Consider the following 27,662-nt stretch of genomic DNA (forward strand, 5'->3'; position numbering starts at 1 on the left):
GATTCAGAGTTAATGCAGATCAGTCAAATGGAGGTTGGGCCAGCTTTTATAATGAGACACTGACCTGAATCCCATGGGTCTGTATCACTCACTATTTATAGGGCCTTCCTGAGTGTCTTTACCCCTCTACACCTTGGTTTTCTGTCCATAACATGGTGGTGATATTGTTTACCTCTGCTGCTGTTGAAATATTAAAAGAGGTAATGAAGGCTGCATGCCTGCCTGCCCCCCCCCCATAGGGCCACGCACATGGTTAAGTGTTCTAAAAACCAAAGGTAAAGGAGGCCAGGAAACTTCTGCCCTCTTCTGCAAAGGAGGTGTGGAGGTAGGGGGAAACAAGTGGAGGAGAAGGAATACCACTGCAAAATGCATGGACATGTCATAGGTTCCCTAAGATACAAAGCTACTACCTTAACGTCCTTTCTTTTTTTTTTTTTTTAAAGATTTTATTTATTTATTTGACAGACAGAGATCACAAGTAGGCAGAGAGGCAGGCAGAGAGAGAGGAAGGGAAGCAGGCTCCCTGCTAAGCAGAGAGCCCAATGCGGGACTCGATCCCAGGACCCTGGGATCATGACCTGAGCTGAAGGCAGCGGCTTAACCCACTGAGCCACCCAGGTGCCCTTAACGTCCTTTCCAATGGAAACAAAAGAGATGCAAAGACTCATCTTATTCAAGCATCTCTCTAGGCAGGTGCAGAAATTCCACCATAACATCAGTAGTCTGACGGGTTCCATTCCATTTAACTTCGACTTAACTTCAGATATATTCAGATGCAAGGATGAAATCATTTCTTAAATTAAAAGGTCTTCAAGTATGTCCTTTCACCCCCAATCTCTAAGAGGAAGGTAAAAGAATCTCCATATTTGTCTCCCATTCCCACTCACATTGAACCTGCCAAGCCCCGTCGGGAAGTATTTATCCCACCTGTGTCTCTAGGTGAAAAAAATAATGTTTTCCTCATATCGCCTCAAAAAATGATAATTTTTGGTCTGCTTTGAAGGATAAACTTCAGCCAGCTAGCAAATTCAAAACAAGCCCAAGGTCAGTAGCACACCCAGTGAGACCACTATTTGTTACTTAGACATGAGAAACATTTGACACAACAAAGAAAAGGAGGGTTGATCCATTAATGAATTTGGCACAGCAGCATCTGGAAGGGCAGGGGAGGACAAGGCACTGAATGGGTTCAGAACCCAAAGAGTCCTGATGAACAAATAGGGTCATCATCTACATATTTCTGCCCTCTCTCCATAAGATGTGAACTTCCTTTGAATCCCGTCATTTAAGACTGTAACCCTTTCCAGCTCTGTGCCTCAGGTTGAAATGCAGCATAAATGAAAATTTAATAGCTTTCCACCTGCAGCACCTGGGCTGAAAGATTGTACCAGGCTTCAGACAAGCTGAAGGGCCTCAGCGTGTTACAGATGCAACAGCTGGTCCAGTCCGTGTTCATTGGCCAAATGGCTTCTGTAATCCCAGCGGGAGCTGGCAAAGATTCTCTAGAAAGGTAGTTAACTCAAAGCTTCCACACAAGAAGCATCTGTCATCTCAACCACATTGTGGGAGACGCCAGCCCCCTCAACTGTGGTGAGTGATGAGAAGGACCACCTCAGAAAGAGCAACGATGTTAGTAAACACATCCTTCCTGTGGTGACTTAGCCAGTTTCTGTTGCCACCACCTCAGGTTGTCAAACAACATCTGGCCCCGAACCAGACTCATTTACCCAACACTCGCCTTGGAATAAAATGAACACTTGGTTATGCACGATCCATTTTGGTCCTGTTCACTGCAAGGTACTTTAGCTACCTATTTATTCTATCAATGGAGAATACATATCCTAGGTCATTGTATCTATGCTACAAAGTTTGTTAACTATTCATATGATTATTTGCCTTCTTGTGTGTGTCAAATAATTTTCGCCAAAGCAGGAAAAAATATACAGTGGAAAAAAGACTGTCTCTTTAATAAATGGTGCTGGGAAAATTGGACAGCTATGTGTAGAAGAATGAAACTCAAACATTCTCTTACACCACACAAAAAGATAAACTCGAAATGAATAAAAGACCTCAACGTGAGACAGGAATCCATCAGAATCCTAGAGGAGAACATAGGCAGTAACCTCTTCGCCATCAGCCACAGCAACTTCTTTCAAGACACATCTCCAAAGGCAAAGGAAACAAAATTGAAAATGAATGTTTGAGACTTCATCAAGATCAAAAGCTTCTGCACAGCAAAGGAAACAGTCAACAAAATAAAGAGGCAACCCACGGAATGGGAGAAGATACTCACAAATGACACTACAGACAAAGGGCTGATATCCAAGATCTATAAAGAACTCTTCAAACTCAATACACACACAAATAATCATGCCAAAAAATGGGTAGAAGACATGGACAGACACTTCTCCAAAGAAGACATACAAATGGCTAATAGACACATGAAAAAATGTTTATCATCATTAGCCATCAGGAAGATTCAAATCAAAACCACAATGAGATACCACCTTACACCAATCAGAATGGCAAAAATTAACAAGACAGTAAACAACAAGTGTTGGAGAGGTTGTGGAGAAGGGGAACCCTCTTACACTGTTGGTGGGAATGCAAGTTGGTGCAGCCACTTTGGAAAACAGTGTGGAGATTCCTTAAGAAATTAAAAATAGAGCTACCCTGTGACCCTGCAATTGCACTACTGGGTATTTACCCCAAAGATACTGATGTAATGAAAAGAAGGGCCATCTGTACCCCAATGTTCATAGCAGCAATGGCCATGGTCGCCAAACTGTGGAAAGAACCAAGATGCCCTTCAATGGACAAATGGATAAAGAAGATGTGGTCCGTATACACTATGGAGTATTATGTCTCCATCAGAAAGGATGAATACCCAGCTTTTGTATCAACATGGATGGGACTGGAAGAGATTATGCTGCGTGAAATGAGTAAAGCAGAGAGAGTCAATTATCATATAGTTTTGCTTATTTGTGGAGCATAAGGAATAACACGGAAGACACTGGGAGATGGAGAGGAGAAGTGAGTTGGGGGAAATTGGAGGGGAAGACGAATGATGAAAGACTGTGGACTCTGAGAAACAAACTGAGGGCTTTGGAGGGGAGGGGGCTGTGGGGTTGGGTGAGTCTGGTGGTGGGTACTAAGGAGGGCACATACTGCATGGCGCACTGGGTGTGGTGCCTAAACAGTGAATTCCGGAACACTGAAAATAAAATAAAATAAAATAAAATGGAAAAAAAAAACAACTATTCATATTTTTTTTAAAAGAGTATTTTCAGGAACGGGAGGTAGAAACCTGATAACAACCCTCCTAAATGCAAAGTACGTTCTTTCTCCAGGGGAAGTGAGCATGTATTAGGGAGATAGTGTTTTTTCATATAAAATGTTTGTTTGCATGCATTGCCTAAAACACGCCCTATCTTCTCATGCAATTACTGGTTAGTGAAGAAAGCTCTTTACCTGAATTGTTTCTTGAGATCAGCTCCTTTATTGATTCATACCCACTAACCCTTACTGAACTTAATCCTGTCCTATGCCAGGGGTTCTCAGCAAAAGGAACAAGAGTATTGCAAATACACAATGCTCATGTTCTCACCTACTCTCCAAAACTAGTAAACCACACACTAAAAACCAATAAATACAAAAACAGACCCTTTCATGCTCTGTGCCTACCTGAATTTATATTGTTCCCATTCTACTCTTGGCTTTGTCTTCCATTTCTAGATCTTTTCCCATCTTTTGGCTTTATCTTCTCAAGGAGCAAATTAAGTGGCTTTAGTAAATACTCCTACATTGTCCTCCACTACACAAACCTTCTCACACATTTCCAAGGTGAGCATCTTATCTAGGTTCCCCTTGACTCCCTGTGATGAGGAGAGGGGAAAGTTCAAAATTTCCAAGACCATGAAATGGGATGCAAAAGGCCATCCCAACTTGTAGACTGTTCCAAATTTTAATCTCAGAGGAAAAAGGTTTCTTTAAATGATGATCATTTAGGGGGTGCCTGGGTGGCTCAGTGGGTTAAAGCCTCTGCCTTCGGCTCAGGTCATGATCTCAGGGTCTTGGGATCGAGCCCCACATCAGGCTCTCTGCTCAGCGGGGAGCCTGCTTCCTCCTCTCTCTCTCTGCCTGCCTCTCTGCCTACTTGTGATCTCTGTCTATCAAATAAATAAATAAAATCTTTAAAAATAAAATATAAGAAATTGATCATTTAAAATGAGAATCTTTGGGGAATGTACTTTAGCATCACTTCATCAGAAAAGCAAATAACACTTTGTTTCCTACAGACATTTTACAACCTACAAACTGAGTCAGTTAATACCTGACATTCAGCACAACATCATGGCCCCAAAACTGTTGGGCAGATTATTATGGATGACTTCCTAGCCCAAGACAGTGTCCTACAATTCCTACCTACTACTAGCTGTCCACATAGCCTAATTATTATTCCTGCCCTTAGCTTTACACTTTAATTTTTTATCATTACCAAGCCATCAGACATGGATTTGGAGCCAAGTCAGATAGGAAATCATATTCCACTATTATTTTTGAGCAACTAAGAGTTCTCACGTGAAATGAAATGAATTTTCGTTTGTACCAAATCCAATAATACAGCTCTAGTCCATAACTTCAGAGCTACACTCTACTAAATGGAAATTGAGCTCATCTGATTTGTGGACCTCAGCACATGAACCCTAAACTCCACTTTCCAATTCTGCCACTAAGTTACTATGTAGTCACACCTCAGTCATTTTTTTTTAATTTGTTATGCTCTATTTATAAAATGGCAATAATCCAAATTATTCAAGCCAGGGATCTACTCATTTTAGGATTTGATTTAAAGCTATGTTTCTAGAAGCCCTAAAAATTCTGCAGAGTTGTTATAGGTGTCACGTACAAATATTTTGTCCTGTTTTTTTTTATTTCTAATGGATATTTTTAACACTGTGAGAATATACTAGGAATCACTAACTCGTATGTGTTACAGATCAGGTTTTAACACATTTTCACAATCCCCTTTCCAAGATACAGCCCAGTGAACTCATTCTTGGGTGTCAAGTTCAGTATAAAGCTACTTCTACCAAGTCTGTACATATAAATGAACTTTCTTTAAATATGTTATTTATTAATAAGAGTACAGTTTCACCCTGGTCTTTTTTTTTTTTTTAAGCTAGTAACTGTCTTACACTCTTTTCTAAAATATATAATAAGGTCCTCAGAAACATGAAAGCTTTCATCAAGGACTTCATGCTCAGTTGTCCCTATTGGACATGTATGATACGTGGCCTTATTCTGTAGCCTGTGGGCACTGTAACAAGACAGCACCAGTGGTACAGCAAGAAATGACTAAAGCCAGGTTACAAAGGTGGTTGCTTACTGGCAGATTTTGCAACCATGATGGGCAATCATGCTGGATTTTCAGGGGGACAAATTTGAACTATAAGGTGTTAGCAAAGACCCTACTTTGGGTTATATATAATCAGATAGGATCTCCCACAGGTAGAACAGAGGAGAATACAGAGTACTCGTTCCCTGAACATCTCCTAGCCTGACATCTCCTGGTTTCATTTGCTAAGTACATGTCCTTGGAGCTTATCACAGTCAACTCTGCCTTCCATAAGGCTTGTGTGGTAAGAGAACTTGGTTTTTTCATACCAACAACCCAGTTCTATAATAACATGCTCCTCCCATTTTTTCCCCCATTTAAGATTTGGATTCATCTGCCTGGAACACAATCTTATCATAGGATAGTCTACTGTACAATGATAAATTAATTTCCAACAGATAATATCTTGGTACTATTGATACATCCTTCAGTACTTATAAAAGGTCTTGTGTGCTTCTTTTCTGACTTTAATGTTTATGATAAGAAATACAAGTGGAAAAAAAAAAGAAATACAGGGGCGCCTGGGTGGCTCAGTGGGTTAAAGCCTCTGCCTTTGGCTCAGGTCATGATCCCAGGGTCCTGGGATCGAGCCCCGCATCGAGCTCTCTGCTCGGCAGGGAGCCTGCTTCCTCCAATCTCTCTCTCTGCCTACTTGTGATTTCTTTCTGTCAAATAAATAAATAAATAAAAGAAAAAAAAGAAAAGAAATACAAGTGGTAGCTAAGACATTGTTGATGGTTCAATTTTTATCTATTTTTTATTACTTTATGTTTGTCACCATACAGTACATTATTAGTGTTTGATGTAGTGTTCCATGGTTCATTGTTTGCATATAACACCCAGTGTTCCATGCAATCCATGCCTCCTTAATACCCATCACTGGGCCAACCCATCCCCCCATCAACCTCCCCTCTAAAATCCTCGGTTTGTTTCTTGGGAGTCCATAGTCTCTCATGGTTTGTCTCCCCTCTCTGATATCCACCCCCTTCATTTTTCCCTTCCTTCTCCTAATGTCCTCCATGCTATTCCTTATATTCCGCAAATAAGTGAAACCACACGATAATCGACTTTCTCTGAAATTTTGAAATGAAATTTCCCATGATACCTACCTTGAGTTTCTGAATAATTACTACAGAGTGTTCTGACAGCATATAGTACTCTGCCACCATTTTCAACTACCTGTCTACTGAGTCAGGATTTCCATAATATATATTATTACAGCATGGAGTTCTACAGAATAGGATTCAAATGCTGGGGGGGAAAAGTTTTTAAATTGCTATTTTGAAGATATAAGCCCTGATAATATTTTCAAACCATGCTGGTCTGTAGAGCCAAGCATGGACTGTGTAGGCCAAGCTGTATCGTGCCCCAGCTGCGAGTAAACATCACTAACTAGGAAGAGAAGGAGGTTTCTTACCTCCTGCCAACCTGACACACAGTTGGAACTGTGCTCCAAAATCAAATATGTGGTCAGTGCCTAAAACTAGAAAAGTACATTTCATGGGGACCTATGAAATTTGGACTTTGCCTGCATCAGAAAGAATACAAGCAGGTTTATAATATCACATGATATTATCATATTATCTTGTTAATATCCTGTTATCAACATTATCCTAAATATTGGGTGTCCCTTGCCTGGATTTTGGAATTTTTTTTAAGATTTTTATTTATTTATTTGAGAGAAAGAAAGTATGAGAGACGGGAGGGTCAGAGGGAGAAGCAGACTCTCTGCTGAGCAGGGAGCCTGATGTGGGACTCGATCCTGGGACTCCAGGATCATGACCTGAGCCAAAGGCAACCACTTAAACACCTGAGCCACCCAGGCGCCATGGAATTTGTATTTCTGATAAAAAATTAAAGCAGTTGTTAACTGTTGACATGGGATCAAACATGATTTCCAACTCTGCTCTTAGCCTTCCTGACCCTTTAAGCTCTTCCTTTTGACTCTATTCATTTACGTCTTAGAAGTGGGCTACAAGTTCAAAGTGAAGCTACCCCTGTAAGTTACACAGTTACAACCTCCCAATTAAAGTTGTGGAATATAAGAAATAGTGCAGAGGATCATAGGAGAAGGGAGGGAAAACTGAATGGGAAGAAATCAAAGAGGGAGACAAACCATGAGAGACTCTAGACTCTGGGAAACAAACTGAGGATTGTGGAAAGGGAGTGGGTGGCAGGATGGGGTAACTGGGTGCTGGGCATTTAGGAGAGCACGTGATGTGATGAGCACTGGGTGTTACATGCAACTAATGAATCATTGAACACTACATCAAAAACAAAGGATGGGTAATTGAATTTAAATTAAAAAAAATAAAGGCATCTTGGGTGTCTGGGTGGCTCAGTGGGTTAAAGCCTCTGCCTTCAGCTCAGGGCATGGTCTCGGTCCTGGGATTAAGCCCCACATGAGGCTCCATGCTCGGCAGGGAGCCTGCTTCCCACCACCCCCCTCACCTGCCTCTCTGCCTACTTCTGATCTCTGTCAAATAAGTAAATAAAATCTTAAAAAAAAAAAATAAAGGCATCTTTAAGGATATCAATAAAGTGACTTTCATTAAGAAAGTACTTACACTTTGTTTTCCATTTTTCTCTCACTCTTCAAAAACAAGAACAATGTGGAAAGAGTAGAGAGTGATACTTTTTATTATGCATTTTTAGTAACTAAGAACTAAAAAAATAAGAAGGACCACCCATTCCCCAAACATATCTGTTCTTTTAAACTTGGTCAATGGCTCTCAACTTAATTTAGTATCCCCATGACACCAATCACTATTGTGTGCACTCAACAGAATTCAACAGGACTCAATTACTGCAAATTATATTATAATTATTCTTTTTTTTAAGATTTTATTTATTTATTTGACACAGAGAGAGAGAGAGAGATGATCACAAGTAGGCAGGGGAGAGACAGGCAGAGGGAGATAGGAGGAAGCAGGCTCCCTGCTGAGCAGAGAACCTAATGCAGGACCCATCCCAGGACCCTGAGACCATGACCTGAGCTGAAGGCAGAGGCTTAACCCACTGAGCCACCCAGGCACCCTATTCTTAAATCATAAACTGTTTTGTCTTAGATTATTTTCCCTTAGCATTTTGTAGAACTGATGCCAACTCTTATTCTTTTTTTTTTTTTTTAAAGATGGTATTTAGATATTTGACAGAGAGAGACACAGCTAGAGAGGGAACAGAAGTAGGGGGAGCTGGAGAGAGGGAAGCAGGCTTCCCATGGAGCAGGGAACCCGATGTGGGGCTTGATCCCAGGACCCCGGGATCATGACCTGGGTTGAAGGCAGGTGCTTAACCAACTGAGCCACCCAGGCACCCCCCAACTCTTAGATTCTTAAAGTGAATGCATTTAATTATAAAATCAGTTGTGTCCTTACACTTTCTATATCACTTCTATGTTATATAATTATTTAAACTATACTGTAGCCAAAAAACGTGTGCCCAGAATTATGAGTTAACCATAATGAAAAGTTTAGTGTCTCTATTAGTTAGTATCTTGTGGTAGAAGGTAACTTAACAACTTTTCATCTCAAGAAAATGACTTGGGTTCTCTCAGAGTCAAACCCAGTAATTAACATTCTGGTTCCAATCATTAATTTGAGAAATGGAAGAATCCCCATAAGAAAGTAAGAAAGAGAGATCAGGAAGAGAAGACCAGCACTGAAGACTGTGTTATTAGCCTTGTAATAGTGTAGGAAAGTGGAGCCAATCAAGGGAGAACTTCTGACAAACACAGTGATCCTACCTGAAGAGCAAGGACCACCAGTCACTGTTTGAGCGCTGCTCCTGGGGAGCTGTTAATTCCCCTCATTTCCTTCTACCAGGTGCACAGGCTGAGCAGACTTCTACAGCTTCAGAAGCTCTTGCACTAGAAAATGGCAGACACTGGCAAGTTGGAAGTTGGCCAAGTGCACAGAATGGTAATCGGTAAAACCTGTGGGAGGGGCACCGAAGGAACGGCCAATAGGAGACAAGCAGCAAACGCAAATTCTGAAGGTCTCACAAGTCATCTTAGCAGGTGAGTAAAGATAGTAAGAAATCTCTCTCAAAAGAAGCCCGAGATGCACGATTCTTCATAATGTGAACAATGATTGCTCAAGACCATTTATGAAACAGCTCCCGCTTGCCAGGTACTGCCCCGAATGCCCAACATCCAGGATCTCATTCAGTAGTCCCAGCAATCCTATTATTATCCTCGCTCATCCACAGATGAGGACATTAAGTAATTACTTACTACTTAAGATTAAATAATAGGGATTAAGTAATCTACTGAAGTAACAGATACCAACCCGGGTCTGGCCAATGCCAGAATTTATGGTCTTCTATTGTTTTCAAAGGTCCCCGGATTGACAGCTAGGGCTTTGTTAGCATGAATATGTAATCAGCTCTGGAAATTCTATTTAAAGAACATCACAGGCCTTCTCCCTCGGAGAAAAACCTGTGTCTTAATAGCTTCATAATTCCAGCCTGGGTACGAAAAACGAGGACACCTCCCATGCTGGTGGCCCTGTCGGAAATTCCGACAGTGTGGGTTTTTCACCAGGAGCCCTGACTGAGTACTTTGCGCCTGCTCCTTTGTGGTTAGCACTTTTAAACAGCTACACGTTCCACGCATTACAAAATCACCTCTGCTTCTCTCTCCTCTCCCCGGCTGACTTCCATTTGCACGTCTGATGGCGGATGGGACAGTTTCTGGTCTGCGGTTTGTTTCCCAGCCTGACTTTTCTTTCACCTCTTCACATTCTACATTCCAGCAAGTGGAAATGTGTTCCAAGATCTTCAACTAGAACTTTAAAATAGATTTTCAAAAAAGAGCTGAGTGTTAGAACTTAAAAGCGGTCAAATATCTAATGAGGCTCTACAAGAAACCTAAATTCTAATCCATGTTCAGTGGTATTGGGGGTAAAAGAACATTTCAGATTCACTCGTGTTAATCCCTTTTCACTCCTGATTCTCCAAATCATTCTTAAAACCTTCGAACTTGAAGTCTTCTCATGTTATCCTACATAGCCCACTTCCAATCGAAGAAACTGGACCATCATGGGGGTGGGGCAAAGACTTCCCTTACTTTACCAGCTTAATTTCCAGACAAAAGCTTTGAAGAGGTCAACAGACAGAAGGAATTTGAGTTCAGTTAAACCACTAGCTAGGAAGGCAGCCCAAGAAATAGCAAGGAAGATCAAATCCTGGTACAAAACAAATTCCGTGGAGAACATTGGTGTTTTTCGTTATAGTAACAATTCGTGGTAATTGGTGGTTTGATAAAGATTACCTTTCTAAGAACAAAGGAGATAGTGATGACACACCCTCAGAAATGGAGAGCAAGAAGGCTCTAAATACAGTAGCTGTGTGGAACTTATAAATGGCATCCAGTGTCTAAGAGGGAAGATAAACAGCATATCCCCACTCGGGGAATTTCATTACTTTCAAGCCACAGGGTGTTGATAGCATTGCCATGATTCGGGTTCCTTCTTACACTCTGCATCTGACCCATAATTTTCTAAAATGTTTTATTTAAATTCCAGTTAGTCGACATACAAGTTAATATTAGTTTCAGGTGTCCAACATGTGATTCAACACTTTCATACATCACCCGGTGTTCATCACAAGGGCCCTCCTTAATCCCCATCACCTAATTCACCCATCTTCCCACCCACCTCCCCTCTGGTAACCATCAGTGTGTTCTCTACAGTCAAGAGTCTATTTCTTGGTTTGCCCCTCTCTCTCACTCTCTCTTTCCCGTTTGCTCATTTGTTTTGTTTCTTAAATTCTGCATATGAGTGAAATCAAATCTATGACTGACTTTCATCTAGGGTAACACTCTCTAGTTCTATTCATGTCTTTGCAAATGGCAAGATTTCATTCTTTTTGATGGCGGAGTCCTAATATTCCATTGCAAATATATACCGCAACTTCGGTATCCATTAGTTGATGGACACTTGGGCTCTTTCCATAATTTAGCTATTACTGATAATGCTGCTGCTATAAATAATGGGGGAGCTTGTGTCCCTTTGAATTAGTATTTTTGTATTCTTTGGATAAATGCCCAGTAGCGCAATTGCTGGATTATAAGATAGTTCTATTTTTCATTTTTTGGAGGAATCTCCAGACTGTTTTCCAGAGTGGCTTTACCAGTTTGCACTCCCACCAACAGTGTAAGAGGGTTTCCCTTTCTCTGCATCCTCACCAACACCTGTTGTTGCTTGTATTGTTAATTTTAGCCATCCTAACAGGTGTGAGGTGGTATCTCATCATGGTTTTGATTTGCATTTCTGTGATGATGAGTGATGTTGAGCATCTTTTCATGGGTCTGTTAGCCATCTGGACATCTTTTCTGGAGAAAATGTCTATTCATGTCTTCTGTCCACTTCTTAACTGGATTTTTTGTTTTTTTGGGTGTTGCATTTGAGAAGTTCTTTATAAATTTTGGATACCAACCTTTTATCAGGTATGGGATTTTGACCCCTAATTGTTAATCTCAATGTTGACACAGGAATACGCGCGTGCACGTGCACACACATTCACACACTAAGAAAAAGATATCTTTGCTGCGTTGTGCTTGAAAGAATCACAGGTTTTTCATGAGTGTGATTAGAGGCTGCCTTCACGTCCTAGAAATACTTCTACAGAAGTGCCTCACTTTTCTCAAAAGTAAAGCTAAGGAGGCTTTCAGGAGTGGCTCCCTTTCCTGAGCCTGGCATCAGTTTTCTTCTTTTAAAATACACACTAGGGTAAATATTTTACACCCAGAGACAGATCAGGCGAGGCATAAAAATGTGCATAACTAAATTCACAGAGACATACTGAATTCATCTTTATGATTTTAAGATTATTTCTTCAATGCCTGAGCAGATCTGGGTCTCTCTCTTACACACACACACACACACACACACACACACACTTTGGTAGAAGAGACAGTGTTGGATAAATAAGGAATTCAGGGGCACCTGGGTGGCTCAGTGGATTAAAGCATCTGTCTTCGGCTCAGGTCATGATCCCAGGGTCCTGGGATCAAGCCCCACATCAGGCTCTCTGCTTGGCAGCGAGCCTGCTTCCCCCTCTCTCTCTGACTGCCTCTCTGCCTACTTGTGATCTGTCTGTCAAATAAATTAAAATAATAATAATAATAATAAGGAATTCAGCAACCATTTTCAAAGAAGGAAGTTCTGACATTTTTATAACTTCTTCAGAAGCAAAAAATGTTCCCTGTGGCAAGGTCCAGTCATAACTCCATGGCCTAATTGGAAGGAAGCCATAAAGGCAGGGCCTCTCTGTTCCAGAGGAAACAGCCCTGCCTATGGGGCCAGCACAGGTCTTGCCAAGAGAGGTTTCATTGAGAGATTTACAAGTTAGCACATGTTCCCTTCTCTGACAACCCGGGGTATATGCACATCTCCTCAGGTGGCACTCCTCATTTAATCATCACAGTTATTAACATAATCTTTTTCTCAAGAGAAAGAACCAAGCTATGGATTATATGCAAAGGGTCTGTACAAGGAAATTTGAGCAAAGGTCTCTAGAATACCCTTACTTCCTCATGAGGCTGGGGTCAGGAAGAGAAGGTAGAGGGGCCTGGGAGCTGGAAGGGCCCTTGGCTGTGACCTAAATTCTAATCATGTTAAGATTTCTGGGGCTGGGGCACCTGGGTGGCTCAGTGGGTTAAGCCTCTGCCTTTGGCTCCGGTGGTGATCTCAGGGTCCTGGGATCAAGCCCCGCATCGGGCTCTCTGCTCAGCGTGGAGCCTGCTTCCCCCTCTCTCTCTGTCTGCCTCTCTGCCTTCTTGTGATCTCTCTCTGTCAAATAAATAAATAAAATCTTAAAAAAAAAAAAAAGATTTCTGGGTCTTTCTGCCCCAGAATCCCTCATCTTCTGTTTTTTGGTTTTGGGTTTTTGTTTTTTTTTTCTCAGCTGCTTTTTCCATTCAGCTGTTATAGGTACCAGACCCCTTTTCAGGTCCTGAGGTGATATTATTTTTTAAATGCCAAGAAAGCTCTGCCTTGTATAATCTCAGGAGTTTTTCACTGATTTCATGTTGCTCTTAATGGAATGAAGGCTTGATGGCCTCTGGCCAAGCCTCATACAAAAAAGAAAACAACTTCCCACGCACTGGCCCACTTGACTCCAGGGACCTACGTAGTCCCATGCGGGACCGTGGTCCCCATACAGAAGACTGTGAGCTTGCCATCTATGTTGATGTCCAGTTAGATCCATTCCAGACACGGTCATCTAAGTGACTTTTCTGAGACACTCCTGTGACAGAGTCACTTCTCTGCCTAACAGCTCCAGTGAATTCCCTTTGCCCAAAGAACAAAGTTTAAGCTTGTGAACATGGCCCATGAAACCCCGCCTCCCTTCCCGTCCACATGTCCTGTCACTCGTCTCCCTCAGATTTCATGCCCCAGACGTACTAAAGAACATCTTAAGGGTTTGGAACGGATTGGTCCCTCTTCCTGAAATTTTCTTCCTTCCCTCCATCCCTGCCTGGCAAGGTCCGGAAAACTTCCAGCTCATCCTGCAGATCTCCCCTATCACATCCCTTGAGAACTCCCTCTGGTCCCCCTACCCCCACCCCTACTGCTAGGCTCAGGTAATTGACCTTCCTGTTTGTACCCACAGAGACTCTGCTTCTTCTATTAGGCAACTTATCTCCTATGCCGATTGATTAATTAATTAATTAATTCCTATGCTTATGTATGTATCCATCTCTCTGAACTATGAGCCCCAGAGGGACTTAGGTCTTATTTTCTTCACGGCTGTGTCTCAAAACCCAACACCACACCCGGTGCATGACAGCAAACCAACTGATGAATGACCGAATGAATGAAGGACAAACGAATGCATGAGAAGCTGGCCAGGTATATAAGGCCAATTCCATTACTCACTCCCTTACCAGCAACTGAAATCACAGCCCAGGACTTCCAGTGGTCCTCCCTGGCCCCGCAGCATATGTGAAATCCCAGCAATATCCTTCCCACCCCACACACCTCCACTTCCAATCACCTGTTCTCCTTGACCCTGGTGATACCACTGAGCCTAAACCTGACCAGTCTTCTCCCACCACATCTGAAATTCTATGACACAGGTGCAGCAGCTTCCTTTCATAATGCTGTGACAGGTCACAGAAGAGACAAAAATCCTGCTACACACATCAGGGAACATCACGAGTCTTTAGGGCCTGGGCGATGCCACTGTCCACCATATACATTTCTTTTTTTTTTTTTTCTTTAAGATTTTTATTTATTTATTTGACAGAGAGAGATCACAAGCAGGCAGAGAGGCAGGCAGAGAGAGAGAGGAGGAAGCAGGCTCCCCGCTGAGCAGAGAGCCCGATGCGGGGCTTGATCCCAGGACCCTGAGATCATGACCCGAGCCGAAGGCAGCGGCTTAACCCACTGAGCCACCCAGGCGCCCCCACCATATACATTTCTATAGTATCAGCCCTGCCTTCTCTCTGGGAATGAAGGCCCAAAGAACATAGTTGAATTCTCTGGACTTCCATAGCTGTAAACAAGCTCTACCATGAATTATAATTTGGATCGAACCAAATATAGAAGCCTACACCATGGATATAACTAAGGTTTGGCTTCATGACTTCCCTTCTGGGAACTACATGTGGTTCATTGTTGTCCCCACAAGGCGTAAGAGGTAAACTTCAAACGCAGGTCTTTGCCTGGTTCTCAGAAACATCCAAGCCTGGGTCTGTGTTTCTAAGACCAGAGATTCACTCTTTTTTTTCTTTTTTTTAAAGATTTTATTTATTTACTTGACAGAGAGAGATCACAAGTAGACAGAGAGGCAGGCAGAGAGAGAGAGAGAGAGAGGGAAGCAGTCTCCCTGCTGAGCAGAGAGCCCGATGCGGGACTCGATCCCAGGACCCTGAGATCATGACTCGAGCCGAAGGCAGCGGCTTAACCCACTGAGCCACCCAGGGGTCCCAGAAGTTCACTCTTTACAACACTAGAGCCTGGCCATGTATCCATAAGTATGACAAGACTATTTCTGTCTGCCTGGGACCCTGAGATCTTCCACATTGCTCATAGTAAGTCTCCCGGGACGGTGAAACTTTACCCATAAAGAATAAAAGGTATACTAACCCCAAGTTCACAAACCTTTTCATCTCTTATTATTTATATGCAACTAATTCTAGGAAGACTCCATTTTGAAATGGAAATGTAGTTGTAAGGATGAGACTCACTTTGGGATTTCCTCCGCCTTGGATATGGGCTTCAGATTTACCAAAAAGCCATTAAGAGCAAGGTTCATCCCCATGAAGAGAAGCCCAAGGAAGTACTTAGAGTCAAATACTGGCCATGGTTTCTCAGCTATACCCATATGGGATTTGACACCATACCTAGAAATCCTTAAGCAACTTGTGACTATCCAAGAGCCCGTGTGTACCCACTCTTAGCTGCCCCCACCATGGCTCATCTCTAAGGTTGTCAGATTTACTGAATAAAAAACCAGGACATCCAGTCAAATCTGAACTTCAGATAAATAATATTTATGTTTTACCATAAGTATATCCTACATAAGATGCGGAGTATACTTATACCAAAAATGTATTCATTGCTTTTCTGACATTCAAATTTAACTACATATCCTATATTTTATCAGTCAAATCTTATTCATTACAAATGGTAGAGACTCATAAGGATCCCTTGGATGCCTCAGAGAAATCTTGGCTTTTATTTATATACCCTAAACAGTGTGAACCTGAATTTTCCATTCCAATTAACAGGCCATAATGAAGTATAGCCTCAATTTTCGGGCTTTCTCTGCTTGTCATTGTCAATATCTTTTTTATTGTAGAGAAGTTGATTTTTTTCAACCTCAATAGCTCATCAGGAAGTATGTAAAAGTTCATCAGACAAAAGAAAAACAACATGAATCTGAAAAATTACGGGAACCGCCTGGTGTTTAGTGAAAAGGTATTAGGAAGATTGAAAAAGACAAATTTAATAAGCAAGACTCTCCAAGGATATTTTCATAGCTTCATATCCTCCCACTCTCTGAAAATATGATTGCATCAAGAACGCAGAACCGCTAACTACATGGAAGCTTCCTTGTGGGTCTATCAAATTGAAGATGTGGTATACTAAGTGAGCTGACTAGCTGCTTCAGGGGCGTAGGCAGTTGGTGGAGCTCTTCCAAGGGTCTGGATGGAAATAGCAGGTTTTTCTATGGGTCTCCACCCTGGTCCCTGGTATTACCACACTCTTGGCCCTTGTCAGCTCGAGGGAATGTTTTACCCACCTTCACTTCTTTGTTGCTGTTCAGACAGCATACTAGACTTGACATTACATAAATGAGTTTAAGAAGCTACTTTTTAAAATTTGGTAGGCAATCTTAAATCTGTAGCTTACCTTCATCCAGCTGCATAAGGGTTTTTAAAAAGAGTCAGTTGACGTACCCCGTGTAACAAGTCCATGCTTGTTTTAGAGATGTAAAAATGGAACATGGTATTTAAAGGTTTTAGTGGCAAAATCACCCAGTCTTCCAGAGACAATAAAGGAGAATGATTAAAAGCATGGATTTGGACTTGCTCCAACATCTCAGGCAAGTCCCCGGAGTAGATGATCATGCCTCGTCTGCTCTTATCTGTCACAGGGGGCTTCTAACTGTACCTTTTTGGTGGGTAGGTCATGAAACTTACATATGATAGCGACACATAAGCCATTAGAAGAATAAGTGGCACAGAGTTAGCACTTAGCAGATGTTTACTATTCGCTCTTGGAAAATATCTCCATGAAAATGGTTACTTTACCAGCGGATGAGTCAATGGGAAAGAGTAAATGACAATCACGGCAAGCTGGTGGGGACCCAGTTCATACGTATGTGAAAAAAGAAAAGTGTGTGTGTGTGTGTGTGTGTGTGTAGAAAAATGTATGAAAGTTTGCCTATCAAATGGTTCATCATATTAACTCTGAGGATTGGAATACACTGGGGAAGGATTAAAGAAAAAAAGTTTTATTCCATTCCTCTATCATTTGAGTTGTTACAGATTTAATATATTCTTTGTGAAATTTTTAAAGATGTATCAGGATAAATGTTTTGAAGTTTTCCTGCCATGCCTGTATTATTTTGGAATTGCTGGCATTTCTTCCTATCTTTGGATCTACACTCATTGAGTCAACAGACCATTCTGGAGGGAAGAGACAATAGGACTGAAATGAAGTGAGAGAAAAAAAGCCTGGGAAGTGGGGACACCTTATCATAACCATCCTTTGGGGGAAAGGATACGATGACAAATGAGGCAAATGTCCTACCCTTGTGATGAAAAGGACTCCTTGGGCTGAGGGTGGATGGATCTTAGGGCATGTACACAAGAGAACCAACCAGAAGGGAACACACACACACACACACACACACACACACACACACGTGTAGAGCAAGCACTCTGATAAAACTCTGCTTGTCCCCAAGTAAGCCTGTGTCTCCAGTAACCAGCACTTCACCCATAGCTCCCCAGCAAGAGACACACCCAGATGGAACCCATCCAATTTCTTGTGTGTCCACTCTGCCAAGACATTCAAAACCCAACTTGTGGCATGGCCCATACCCCTAGAGAGACTGTGGGGGTGGTCATGAGAGGGGGGAACCCCTGCCCACACTGGGTGAGATCAAACAGAACCAGCTCAGAACTCCCCTAGGCCAGAAGTTATCTGCACAAAAAACACTCTGGCTACCTGGGCCAAGTGCACTTCATCAATCTTGACATTTCTTAGTACCTGATATGACTACAATGTACAGTGACCTCAGGCATGAATAAATCCTTCACCCACCCCCTCGGAGGCTCCAGGCTAGTGCTATCTGGTCCCAGCTGAACTCAGGGCTACAGAATGAGACCAAGTTTCCCAGATGGCTCCAGGAGTTGTTCCCACAATCCCTTTGGCCAGATAAGTCTCATCCTACAATATGATAATGGGACCTGCCTCACAGAGTCATTTTGCAGACTAATAAATCCACACACATACATAGAAAAGAGCTTTCTCATTGACTGCTAGTGTTATATTCTATTTCCCTTCCATGTTAGAGAGGTTTAAAGATGAAATTCTCAAGCCTCTCAGAAAAGGGGAACTAGCTGTTCTGTTGACCATCCTGCTTCTCACCACATTCTCAGCATAAGCTGATTCTAGGTTTAATAAGCCATGAACATTTACTGTTCAGATTTTGAGGAATAAAACATGGAGTGCCTCAGAGAGGGAAGAGCTTGGCCAAGAGACGAGGGAAACTGTTCTCCAGCATTGAAACGATGAGAGGAGGGGTGTGGGGACTCAAAGCAGCAGGGTGCTCAAGTCAGATTCTTGGATGAGGTGAGGAAATCGTAGAGTAGAAGATCACCTAAAATACCTATGAAGGGAACCAAAGGCCTCTGCACTTACAGGCTGCTCCAAAAAGCATGAGAAAAATGGCGGGGGCCTGTCAGGTTGGATGTACCCATTGCAAATGGGACAATGGGTGTCTCCACTGAACCTGCCTGCATAAGTCATTAGAGACCATAGGACCTTTCCCACTCTATCCCCACACTTCCAACATACTAAAGCCACACACACTCACACACACTTGGTACAGATTAAAACCATTCCCTAATTTGTTTTATGTGTGATTTCCTTCCAATTTTTGTTTTACGGTTTCTTTGGTTTTCTACTTACATAGATTTTGGGACACATTTACCTCATGACTTTTACCTAAGTCATCCTAAATGGATGGTAATTCAAAGCTGAGCTTGGTCAGTGGTCTAGGGACTCTAATTTGCTGGAAGGTATGCTTGGTATGAGCTTTCTTGTGTTTAGAAGGGTTTGGAACTCAGCTGGATGTCTCCATGGGCCTCCTTTTGTGGGTCTCCAGACAGAGAAGCTTCCATAATTGCAAGAACACTGGTAAGCTTAGCACTTTCAACAACCAAACATCCTCTAATTTGTGAGGGAGGAACCCCAAATGTTTATGAGGAAATTAGGATAGGAAACTGAAAGTTGACCAAAAAATATTCAGGAGAGTAGAGAGACAAGAAAAGGATCTTAAAAGATAGAAAGGAATTGGCAAAGAAGAAAGGGAAAAGGCAAAGATTCCTCACAGGTTCATCCACTTCAACAAAGGTAAGAAGGATTATTGATCTGTGAAAACAGCAGCATTTAAAGCAGATAGAGTTTATCAGAAGGTGCTGAGAATAAAATGAGAAGCACGATTATCAAATTATACATTCACTGCAGTGGCATTTTAATGGGGGGGTATTCTGGGGGACAGCAGTAAATGCTCAGGAGAGAGAAGAGTAAAAAGTCATCTTAGAGGGATGACGAAGCTCGCAGCTGTGTATCAGATGTGGACAAGTGCTAGCAAGCACCGAACGGATCAGCAACCCTGCTTCCTTCACCGAGTGAACCCAGACCCACAGCCAGCCTTGAAAGAAGGAGAACTTCAGGAAATCCTCATGGTAGTGACATTAGATTTTGTTCATCAAGACTTGAGAAAACCCCCCCTCACTCAGATCCCCTCTTTAAAGCCCATCTTCCCTTCATGAGCTTAGTCTGGCCTCCTCCCTCCCTCCCAAGCTCGGTGACACTGAGCAGCAGGATGGGTCATGTGGGTCTTCTACCTCCTGTGGTCCCCATCTGTGGAAGACCAAAGGCAAGGACCAAATAATGGGAAACAAGAGTGACCAGGAATAGATACCAACAGAGCAGAGCTTTCTGGGACAGGGTGGCCCCTGTCAGTTGCGTGTGCCTGGCATCGCCCCAATTAGGAACATCTCTGGAAGTTCTCAGAAGGCAGAGCCTGGCCATCTGCACCCCAGAGTCCACTCAGAGACCTCAGTCATCGCTTCCATGCCTGCATCTCGCCTGTGTTTGCTCAGAGTTTTCAGATTCTCCTTTCCTTCACATTTCTTTAGAGAAGCCAGGGTGGGTGAGTTGATGGGGGAAGGCTCAGGGCAGCCCAGGCGTTCCTGCGGTCCAAAAGGACACCTGGCAATAACCTCCTACCTTCTGGCTCCTTCGATTTTCTCATTTGGAGGAGTGGTTACTTCTCGGTGCTTCCAACTGCTGGCTGGAGGTAGGCTGTTGCAAGGCATCTGAAGGCAAACAGCAATCCTTCAGATAGTCTGGCCCTTCCTGACTGACAGGAGAAGTCTGGAAGGCTCTCAGAAATACTGCTTGCTCCAGAGAAAGGAGGGACATAACACAATTGTGCAGTAACACCTGAATCGGGGAAAAAAAAAAAGTGGTACTGTATTCATATGGATGAATAACATTGAACAGTTAAAATAACAGACCTAGGTCAATTAAAAATTGATACAGATAAAACATGAAACCCTAGGACTGGTTGAAAGAAAATGTGATGCACAATGTTAGATTGTGATTATATGTATATGAAAATATGGACTGGATACCTGCAAAACTCTGATACTGGTCACTTCTGGGAAGCTGGGGGAGGGGCACTAAAAATAGGTCTAGAAATGGTTATGTGTTTAAAAAGTATCTATAGGAGCCCCTGGGTGGCTCAGTCAGTTAAGTGTCTGCCTTCAGCTCAGGTCACGATCCCAGGTTCCTGGGATGGAGCCCTGGGTCGGGCTTCCCGCTCAGCGCAGAGTCTGCTTCTCCCTCTCCCTCTGCCCCTCCTCCAGCTCATGCTCTCTCTATCTCAAAGAAATAAATAAAATCTTTAAAAATAAATAAATACATAAAAATAAAAAGTATCTATAAAATGAATTATTCAAGTTATCCTTGGAACATAGGATTTACCTTCAATATCATCATTTACCCAGGAAGCCCAAAAGAACACACAGATAAACTAGTAAGACAGTTCAATAAGCCAGGTGGATTCAAGGTCAGCACATGGAAAAATCCGTCAAGTTTCTCTAGACTTAGCAATAACTGCCTGTTGCTGACTTGTAGCCATAGGCCCTCGTGTGACTCCGTGCTTTCCTGGGAAGTCTTCTCTCTCTCTTTCTCTCTCTCTCTCCCCCTGTGCATGGAGAACAGCCAGAACTCTGTGTAACCTGCACACTCTCAAGTCCTGTGGAATCAACGGTAGGTGTTTGAAGCTGTCAGTGGAAGACCCAGGAAGGCACAGGGGAACGGAAGATTCCTGGGGGTCTCAAGGAGCAAAGGAACAAAGGGGAAGATGACAGAGCACAGCAAAGCCTTCCAGAGAGAGAGCAGAATCTCCCAGAGGGTGGTGTGAGTACAGAAGGGTAGACAAGCCTTAAATTCTGAATTCTTGGAATGACCGTTAAAGGGGGCACAGGGCATCTAGAGGCAGAGGGATGTGGACACGCAGATGGCACCCCCTTTGGAGAGGCTGAGAAGCTTGAAGCCAGTGAGGAAGCTGGAAGATAATAATGATGGTGCCTGAAATAGTGACAACAATACCAGATCGCAGGAACCATGGCTGATTCAATAAAGCCCCATGAAAGTCACCTTTCAGCTCCTGGAAAAAAAATCCATGGGACTTTGGAATTAGACCTGGTTCTGCTTCATTTTACAGAGTCTCTGAGCTTTGAATTATTCCCTTCTAATTCCATCAGTTCTCTGAAGCCTGGCTTTGGCCCCCTACTCAGATTAGAAAGACACACGGCACCCCCCTTACCTCTCCGTCCATGGACAGCCTCATGCATTGAAATGAGTCTTCAGGCCCTCCCAGACATCTGTAGTTCTGGGGGCGCTGGTAGCAGTGGGGTAAGGATGAAGTTCAGGGATGATAGCATCCCAAACTTGAGCAGCTAGAGTAAGAATTTATTTGGCAACTGACTCATTAACATCAGAACTAGAAATATCCAAGTTTCTTGGCTGAACCTCTGATTACAGCCGTGTCTTCCTCCAATTCCTGACTGTGGTCAGGCGGCTTCTTTTCGAGTGCCATGACAAAGTCCCACCAACCCCAGAAGAAATTGTTCCAAGCACAGCTTCCACATGAAGGCATATCTCCTCTGCCCTGCTGCTTCCTTGCAAAGCCACAACTAAGAGGCCTCTGTCCAGGCCAGAACTGGGGAGACACGCACAGCACCCACCAGCTCCCCAAAGACCGTCCCAGTGCTTTCACTCACAACCCACGGGACACGGTTTCTAGAGCACCTGCTACTTACCAGCAACCTCAGTGGAACTCAGCATGTTTGTCCTAGTCTCCTGCAAGATGTGGAAGCCAGCCTTGTGAAAATGGCCACACGGAAGTCTCATCCGTCCCGGGGCGTGAGTACTGCTGCTTCTGCAAAAGGACCATGGGAGTCTTTGGCACTTACATGAAACCTGGTTCGCCAGCCGCTAGCGAGACCAGTGCACATGGTGGATAGACAATTTTGACTCAAGAATATATCCAGGTGAGGTTTGGAAAACAGCCTTTATTGCATAAGACATTTAAATGGTCCTGTGATGCTAGACAGAGCGCTGGTTCCTTCGTCTTCCCTCACATCATCAGCATCCTGTATGCTACTCTCCCCAGGGTACTGTCTTCTCCCTGGAAGCAATTCAACAGATAAGGCACATCAGGAAGAGACAAAAGCAACGGGAGTCCCACTAGTCCAAGTAACCCTTCACCTCCGTCTTAAAGCTCAGAGCCATGCACACCAGAGTGGGTTTCTTTCCAGAACAGCTACAGCCCAGTCAAGGTGCTAGAACATTTCCAGATCTCTTGGGGCCTCATTTCCGAGTTTCTCACCCCTCTCTCACTCTGGGGCTCTGGCCCTCACGCCTCAGACCTCTGCTCCCACTAGGCCCCTTGTCCCCGCGTCACACCACTCCCGCCCTTGAGGTTGTGCTGAGCTCTCTCAGTACCCCTAAATTCCTCCGCAACCTCATGACATTGGCTCAGACGATGCCAGCCTCAGGCCTTACCTCTCCCAAGAGAAGGCAACACCATCTTCCGGGATCTTCTGGCTCACGAATCTCGGTGGCTGTGTGGAAACCAGAACAAAGATGCTCCGTAATTCAAGAAGAAAGGTGCTCTGTTAGCCTGAAAAGTTCAGGATAAATCCCCACTTCCAGTCAGATCTTTATTAGAGGCCTGGACAAGAAGCCAGGGGTCGCAGTTACCTGCCCCGCCCCCAACCTTCAGGTGTCCTCTGAGCTCTGAAAGCCCCCAGCTCTCCCTCCTTGGAGGGGTGAGCCTGGACAGGAGAAACAGGGGCAGCTCGGAGAAGGCATGGCTCCCACAGCAGCCCCAGCCCCCGCTCACTTCTTGTCCTTTGGAGAATGGAACACACAGCCTGGACACTGGCTCCAAGGTCGCTTTGGGCTGAGGTCTTCCTGCGGGAACCGCTCGTCCTCCTTCTCCTTTTCCTCCTCCCGCCTCTCCTGCTCTTCCTCCCCCTTCTCATCCTTCTCCTCCTCACAGGTGCCTTCTCCTTCTACGATGCCTGTCAGCTGGGCCATGGTGAGGTGAAACACGTGGCAGCTGAAACCTTCCCAGATGCCATGCTTTACGTGCTCCTGGAGGAGCTCCAGGGTGGAGAAGACCCGACAGCAGGCCATGCACCTGTAACCGGACTCCATGGTCACCAGCCAGTCGGGGGTCTTGGCCCTGGGTCTCTCCTCAACCGCGGGCGACCCGGGTGGGCTGTCGGACTCTGCCTGTTCCTCGTGCTCCTTCTCCTCCCCGCTGGGCTCACTGTCAGACAGCAGGTTTCTGGTGGACACGTCAGAGGGGGGAGTCCCTACCTGCACGTCCTCGGGAAGGGTCACTTCTTCTATCCTTGGCTGCTTTTCTAGTGACTCCGAGGTCTCCGAGGTCTCCCAGGAGACAGCCACGCCCTTTTTCATTTGTACCTGCATGTAGTATATTTTCATGCCCTTTTCCTCTTTGTTTGTGTGCAGAAAGGACACACAGGTTTTATAGGATGAAGGGGATGAAGAGACTCGGTGTGAGGGGGCGGCAGTCTCCCCTTGTTCCTGAACCTGGGTTAGGGGTGATCTAGGCTGGGGACTGTCTTGAGGTACTCGCCGGAGTCCTGAGAAAGGAAGTAAGAGACATAAGAATGTGAGTAGGGGGCGGGCCAGAAGTTGAGGGGGTCTTCACATGTGAAGATGCATGGTGTGGGGAGCCTGGGGTCAGTGTTCATACCCGGGGTGGTGTCATCTAGGCACTTTTCATGCATGTGTAAGGATGTTGGCAGGGTGTCAGTATCCAGGGGTGTGGAGCAGTGCGGCAAGGGGTTGTGGAATGTCTGGGATCTTGGTGGGTTGTGTGTTATCTGTGATACCATCGGTGTGCTTGTGGAATGTGGACAGTCATGTAGGAAATGGTGCTGCGGATCCCATGTCTCGGGGGCAGGAGCTGTGTGCTGAGAATGAATGTACATGGTGTGGAGTACAGCTGTGTGCCTCAGGGTGCAGGGATCTGAGCTGGACGGTCCTGCTCCAGGGCTGGAGACCTGGGCTGAGGAGCTCTGTCCTTCTTTGGAGGCAACAGCAAAGGTACAACCTACACAGCTCCTTCATCCCGTCTCTGGGCACCATACTTTCAGCCCAGATCTTTCTGACTCATGCTTCTTAACATCCCCACTGTGGTTGCAGCAGGGATCCCCTCCACACACACACACTGAGCTCATACCCACGCTCTCCTAACAGCAATGCCAGCTTCCCGGGCTCCTCCGAGGAGCCCTGACCACCTCTGATTGTCTTGGGTTTCTTCTTGGCCTCTCCTGGGTCTATGTGCCCCACACTCAAGGAGCCCTGAACCCTTACCAGCACAGATGAGCTTGCGTGGAGAAGAGACACAGGAGAAGTATTCAGAGGCAGAGGACACCTCCCCTACCGCCGTGTCCCAACTTTTGGCCACCCCAGTTGATTCAAGCTGAGGAGCGTCCTCCTGTGACTTTGAGACCCCTGGAAAGATAGGAAAGCCTCAGAAATATGGTGAGTGGGCCATGTCTGGGCATCATTTGTCCATCCAACAAATATCAACCAAATGATGTAAGTCAAGTGCAATGAATACACACAGTTCAAAGTCTGGTCCCGGGTGTCTACTCCTGTATTGAATTACTATCAACACTTACTTTGTTAGTGTCTGCTTAGGATTGAAGGCTTGAGTAGGTCTGAAATGTGAACATCGTGTGTATCAGCCAAACCTTTCACAAATGTGAGGGTGGCGTGATGAGGAGGGTACACACGCATCGGTGTGGTGTTTGGAGCAAAGTTGGTGTTCACAACTCGGGAATGGGGTGAAGTATAACCATTTTATAGAATATGGTATGTACTTATGGTGTGTAGTCAATCATTTATTCACTCACTCAAAAATAGAGAGTAGCTACTATGTATCAGGCATATGTATTGGCTACTATTCTGGGCTCTGGTAAGGCTGAACATTCTAGTAGAAGACAGACACTAGATATAAGTACAGTAAACGTATGATATGTTAGCTGGCATTAAGTATACAAGGGTTGCCAGAGTTAGCAAACAAAAACAGAGGATACCCAGCAAAATTTGCATTTCAGCTAAACCACAAACAATTTTTTAGTGCAAGCTTTCCCCATATAATACTTGGGTGATGCCTATTTTTAGTGTAAGTATGTCCCATATGGCATTTTGGGATATACTCATACTCCAGCGCTCAGAGTAAGAGGAGAGGACTTTGACACCCGTGGATGGTTTGTGAACACAGTGCAGCAGTGACGTGCATATCTACCTATATGATCTGTGTGTGGTTTGATAAAATCGGGTGTGCAGAGATGTGCGACTTTTTTTCTGTACAAAGTGTGTACAGGTGTATAAGTGATGCTCTCGTGAAACTCCCTTCTTATGAGTTCTGTATTCACGCTTACATGTTTTGAATGTCTCCCAGATCCAGGCATGGTGACAGAAACTCTACAAGGCCGACTTCACATCTGAGGATACTCTATCCGCATTCTCCCCACTGCTCCCCCCACCCATCATACACACAGAGGCAAAAATACCTCACCAATCACTGCCTTTTCTGTCCTACAGCTGCTGCCTGAAAATCTGCCTCCTGTCCAGGCCTCCAGTCCCAGGGCTCATCCTATACGCCCAGTCCTGTGCCTTGCGGAAACTGTGGGCCTCCGATATGGGCCAGAAGGCTCCGGCTGGCTTCCTGGGGTGGGCTCCATTCTGCCCACCTCCCAGTGTGACCACACCCTCTCTCAAGGCAAGCTACTAGTTTACAGGGACCCTGGGGAGTAAATCCACAGCTCTCAGAGCTCCCTGCAGCACCCTGACACCATTTCTCACCCCCATCCATCTGAACCTAGTCTCTGAAAGGCCATCCCTTCCCCTGATCACCGCTGCCGAACCCCACATCTGTAGATCACACAGACTCCTACGGATCCATTGATAAATTCTTCCTGCTGAAGGAATACCATCTCCATGCTTTCAGTATGATGCCATCGCTAGACAATCTCCTTTCTTGCTCCTCAAAATCTTTTTCAACAAGGCTTCTCCTTGCTCTTTGGTAAAAGGGACAGCGGAACCCATAGATCTTCATTGGCATCCTTCACAACCTCCCTGCCCCCACCCAGTGACCCCCAGAGGAAGGTGGAACAAAGAGAATGAGAGAGAATACAGAACTGAGAAAAGCCATCTCCTGTAAGTCTGGGCAAGTAGGACCCCGGCCTGCGATGAGTCCAACAGAGCTCCAGCCCTGAGCGCCTCAAGAGAGAAGTCCTCAGACAGGCAGTGCTGACCCCCCTCCAGGCAGGGGCACGTGGCCCTCCCATGCCATCTCACACCACAGGGATGCTCAGGAGGGACACGACGGCGTCCTTGGCTACTTCCCCAGGGACACGTCCTCCTCCACCCCAGCTTCCTAGAGAAGGTCCAGGCTGGCAGCAGCCTTTGTGCCCCAGATAAGGTGCCCAGCGCATACCTCCTCCCTGCTGGGCACCTTCCGGGGACTCTTCACTTTCCAGATGTTTCCTCTTCTGTCGCTGTTTCATGGTACCGGCGACAGGAGCTGCTCAGAAGATGCCTAACACCCAGCTCCTCTTTCTCCCTACTGGCTGGTCCTCCTTGACTCTCAGGAAATTCGCTGAGGTGACCTGAAAGGAATAAAAATTGTCGAGTGTCCTAAATGGCTGAGGAACTCAAACCACACAGAGAAACATCAACACCGCCCAGTGCCTGCTCCAGCACAGGGCTGTTAAGGTTCAAAGGTCACCCCGCCCCCAGCGGGGGTTCTCTGACCTGAATGATGACATCAGAGCATTCTGGGGACCTGGATCCCACGCAGTCTTTGCAAATGCATGGACCCCATGTTCAAGAACAATTCCTCTTTCCCCGGTGGAACCTCTCCCATGAATTCAACTCACATCTTCTTAAGAGGG

General features: G+C 44.6%; 1 protein-coding gene across 1 annotated transcript; it reads right to left on the minus strand.

Annotated features, from left to right (window-relative positions):
* Positions 1–23,559: 23,559 nt before the first annotated feature.
* Positions 23,560–27,275, minus strand: LOC111158872 (family with sequence similarity 170 member A). Its single transcript, XM_022521171.1, has 3 exons — positions 27,206–27,275; positions 25,072–25,212; positions 23,560–24,335 (listed from the first exon to the last, which is right to left on the minus strand). The coding sequence occupies exons 1-3, from the start codon at positions 27,273–27,275 to the stop codon at positions 23,560–23,562; spliced, it is 987 nt and encodes a 328-aa protein (XP_022376879.1).
* Between the last annotated feature and the right edge of the window lie 387 nt (positions 27,276–27,662).

Source organism: Enhydra lutris, unplaced genomic scaffold (assembly GCF_002288905.1).
Source record: "Enhydra lutris kenyoni isolate GAN:26980312 unplaced genomic scaffold, ASM228890v2 scaffoldscaffold64, whole genome shotgun sequence".
Classification (NCBI taxonomy): Eukaryota; Metazoa; Chordata; class Mammalia; order Carnivora; family Mustelidae; genus Enhydra; species Enhydra lutris.

Excerpts from the sequence above, each read along its gene's own strand:
- LOC111158872 (XM_022521171.1), bottom strand. The coding sequence starts at position 27,275 with ATGAAACAGCGACAGAAGAGGAAACATCTGGAAAGTGAAGAGTCCCCG. Across the intron at positions 25,213-27,205 it reads AGGTGCCCAGCAGGGAGGAG|GGGTCTCAAAGTCACAGGAG; the intron begins GTATGCGCTGGG and ends CTATCTTTCCAG. Across the intron at positions 24,336-25,071 it reads ACGCAAGCTCATCTGTGCTG|GACTCCGGCGAGTACCTCAA; the intron begins GTAAGGGTTCAG and ends TTCCTTTCTCAG.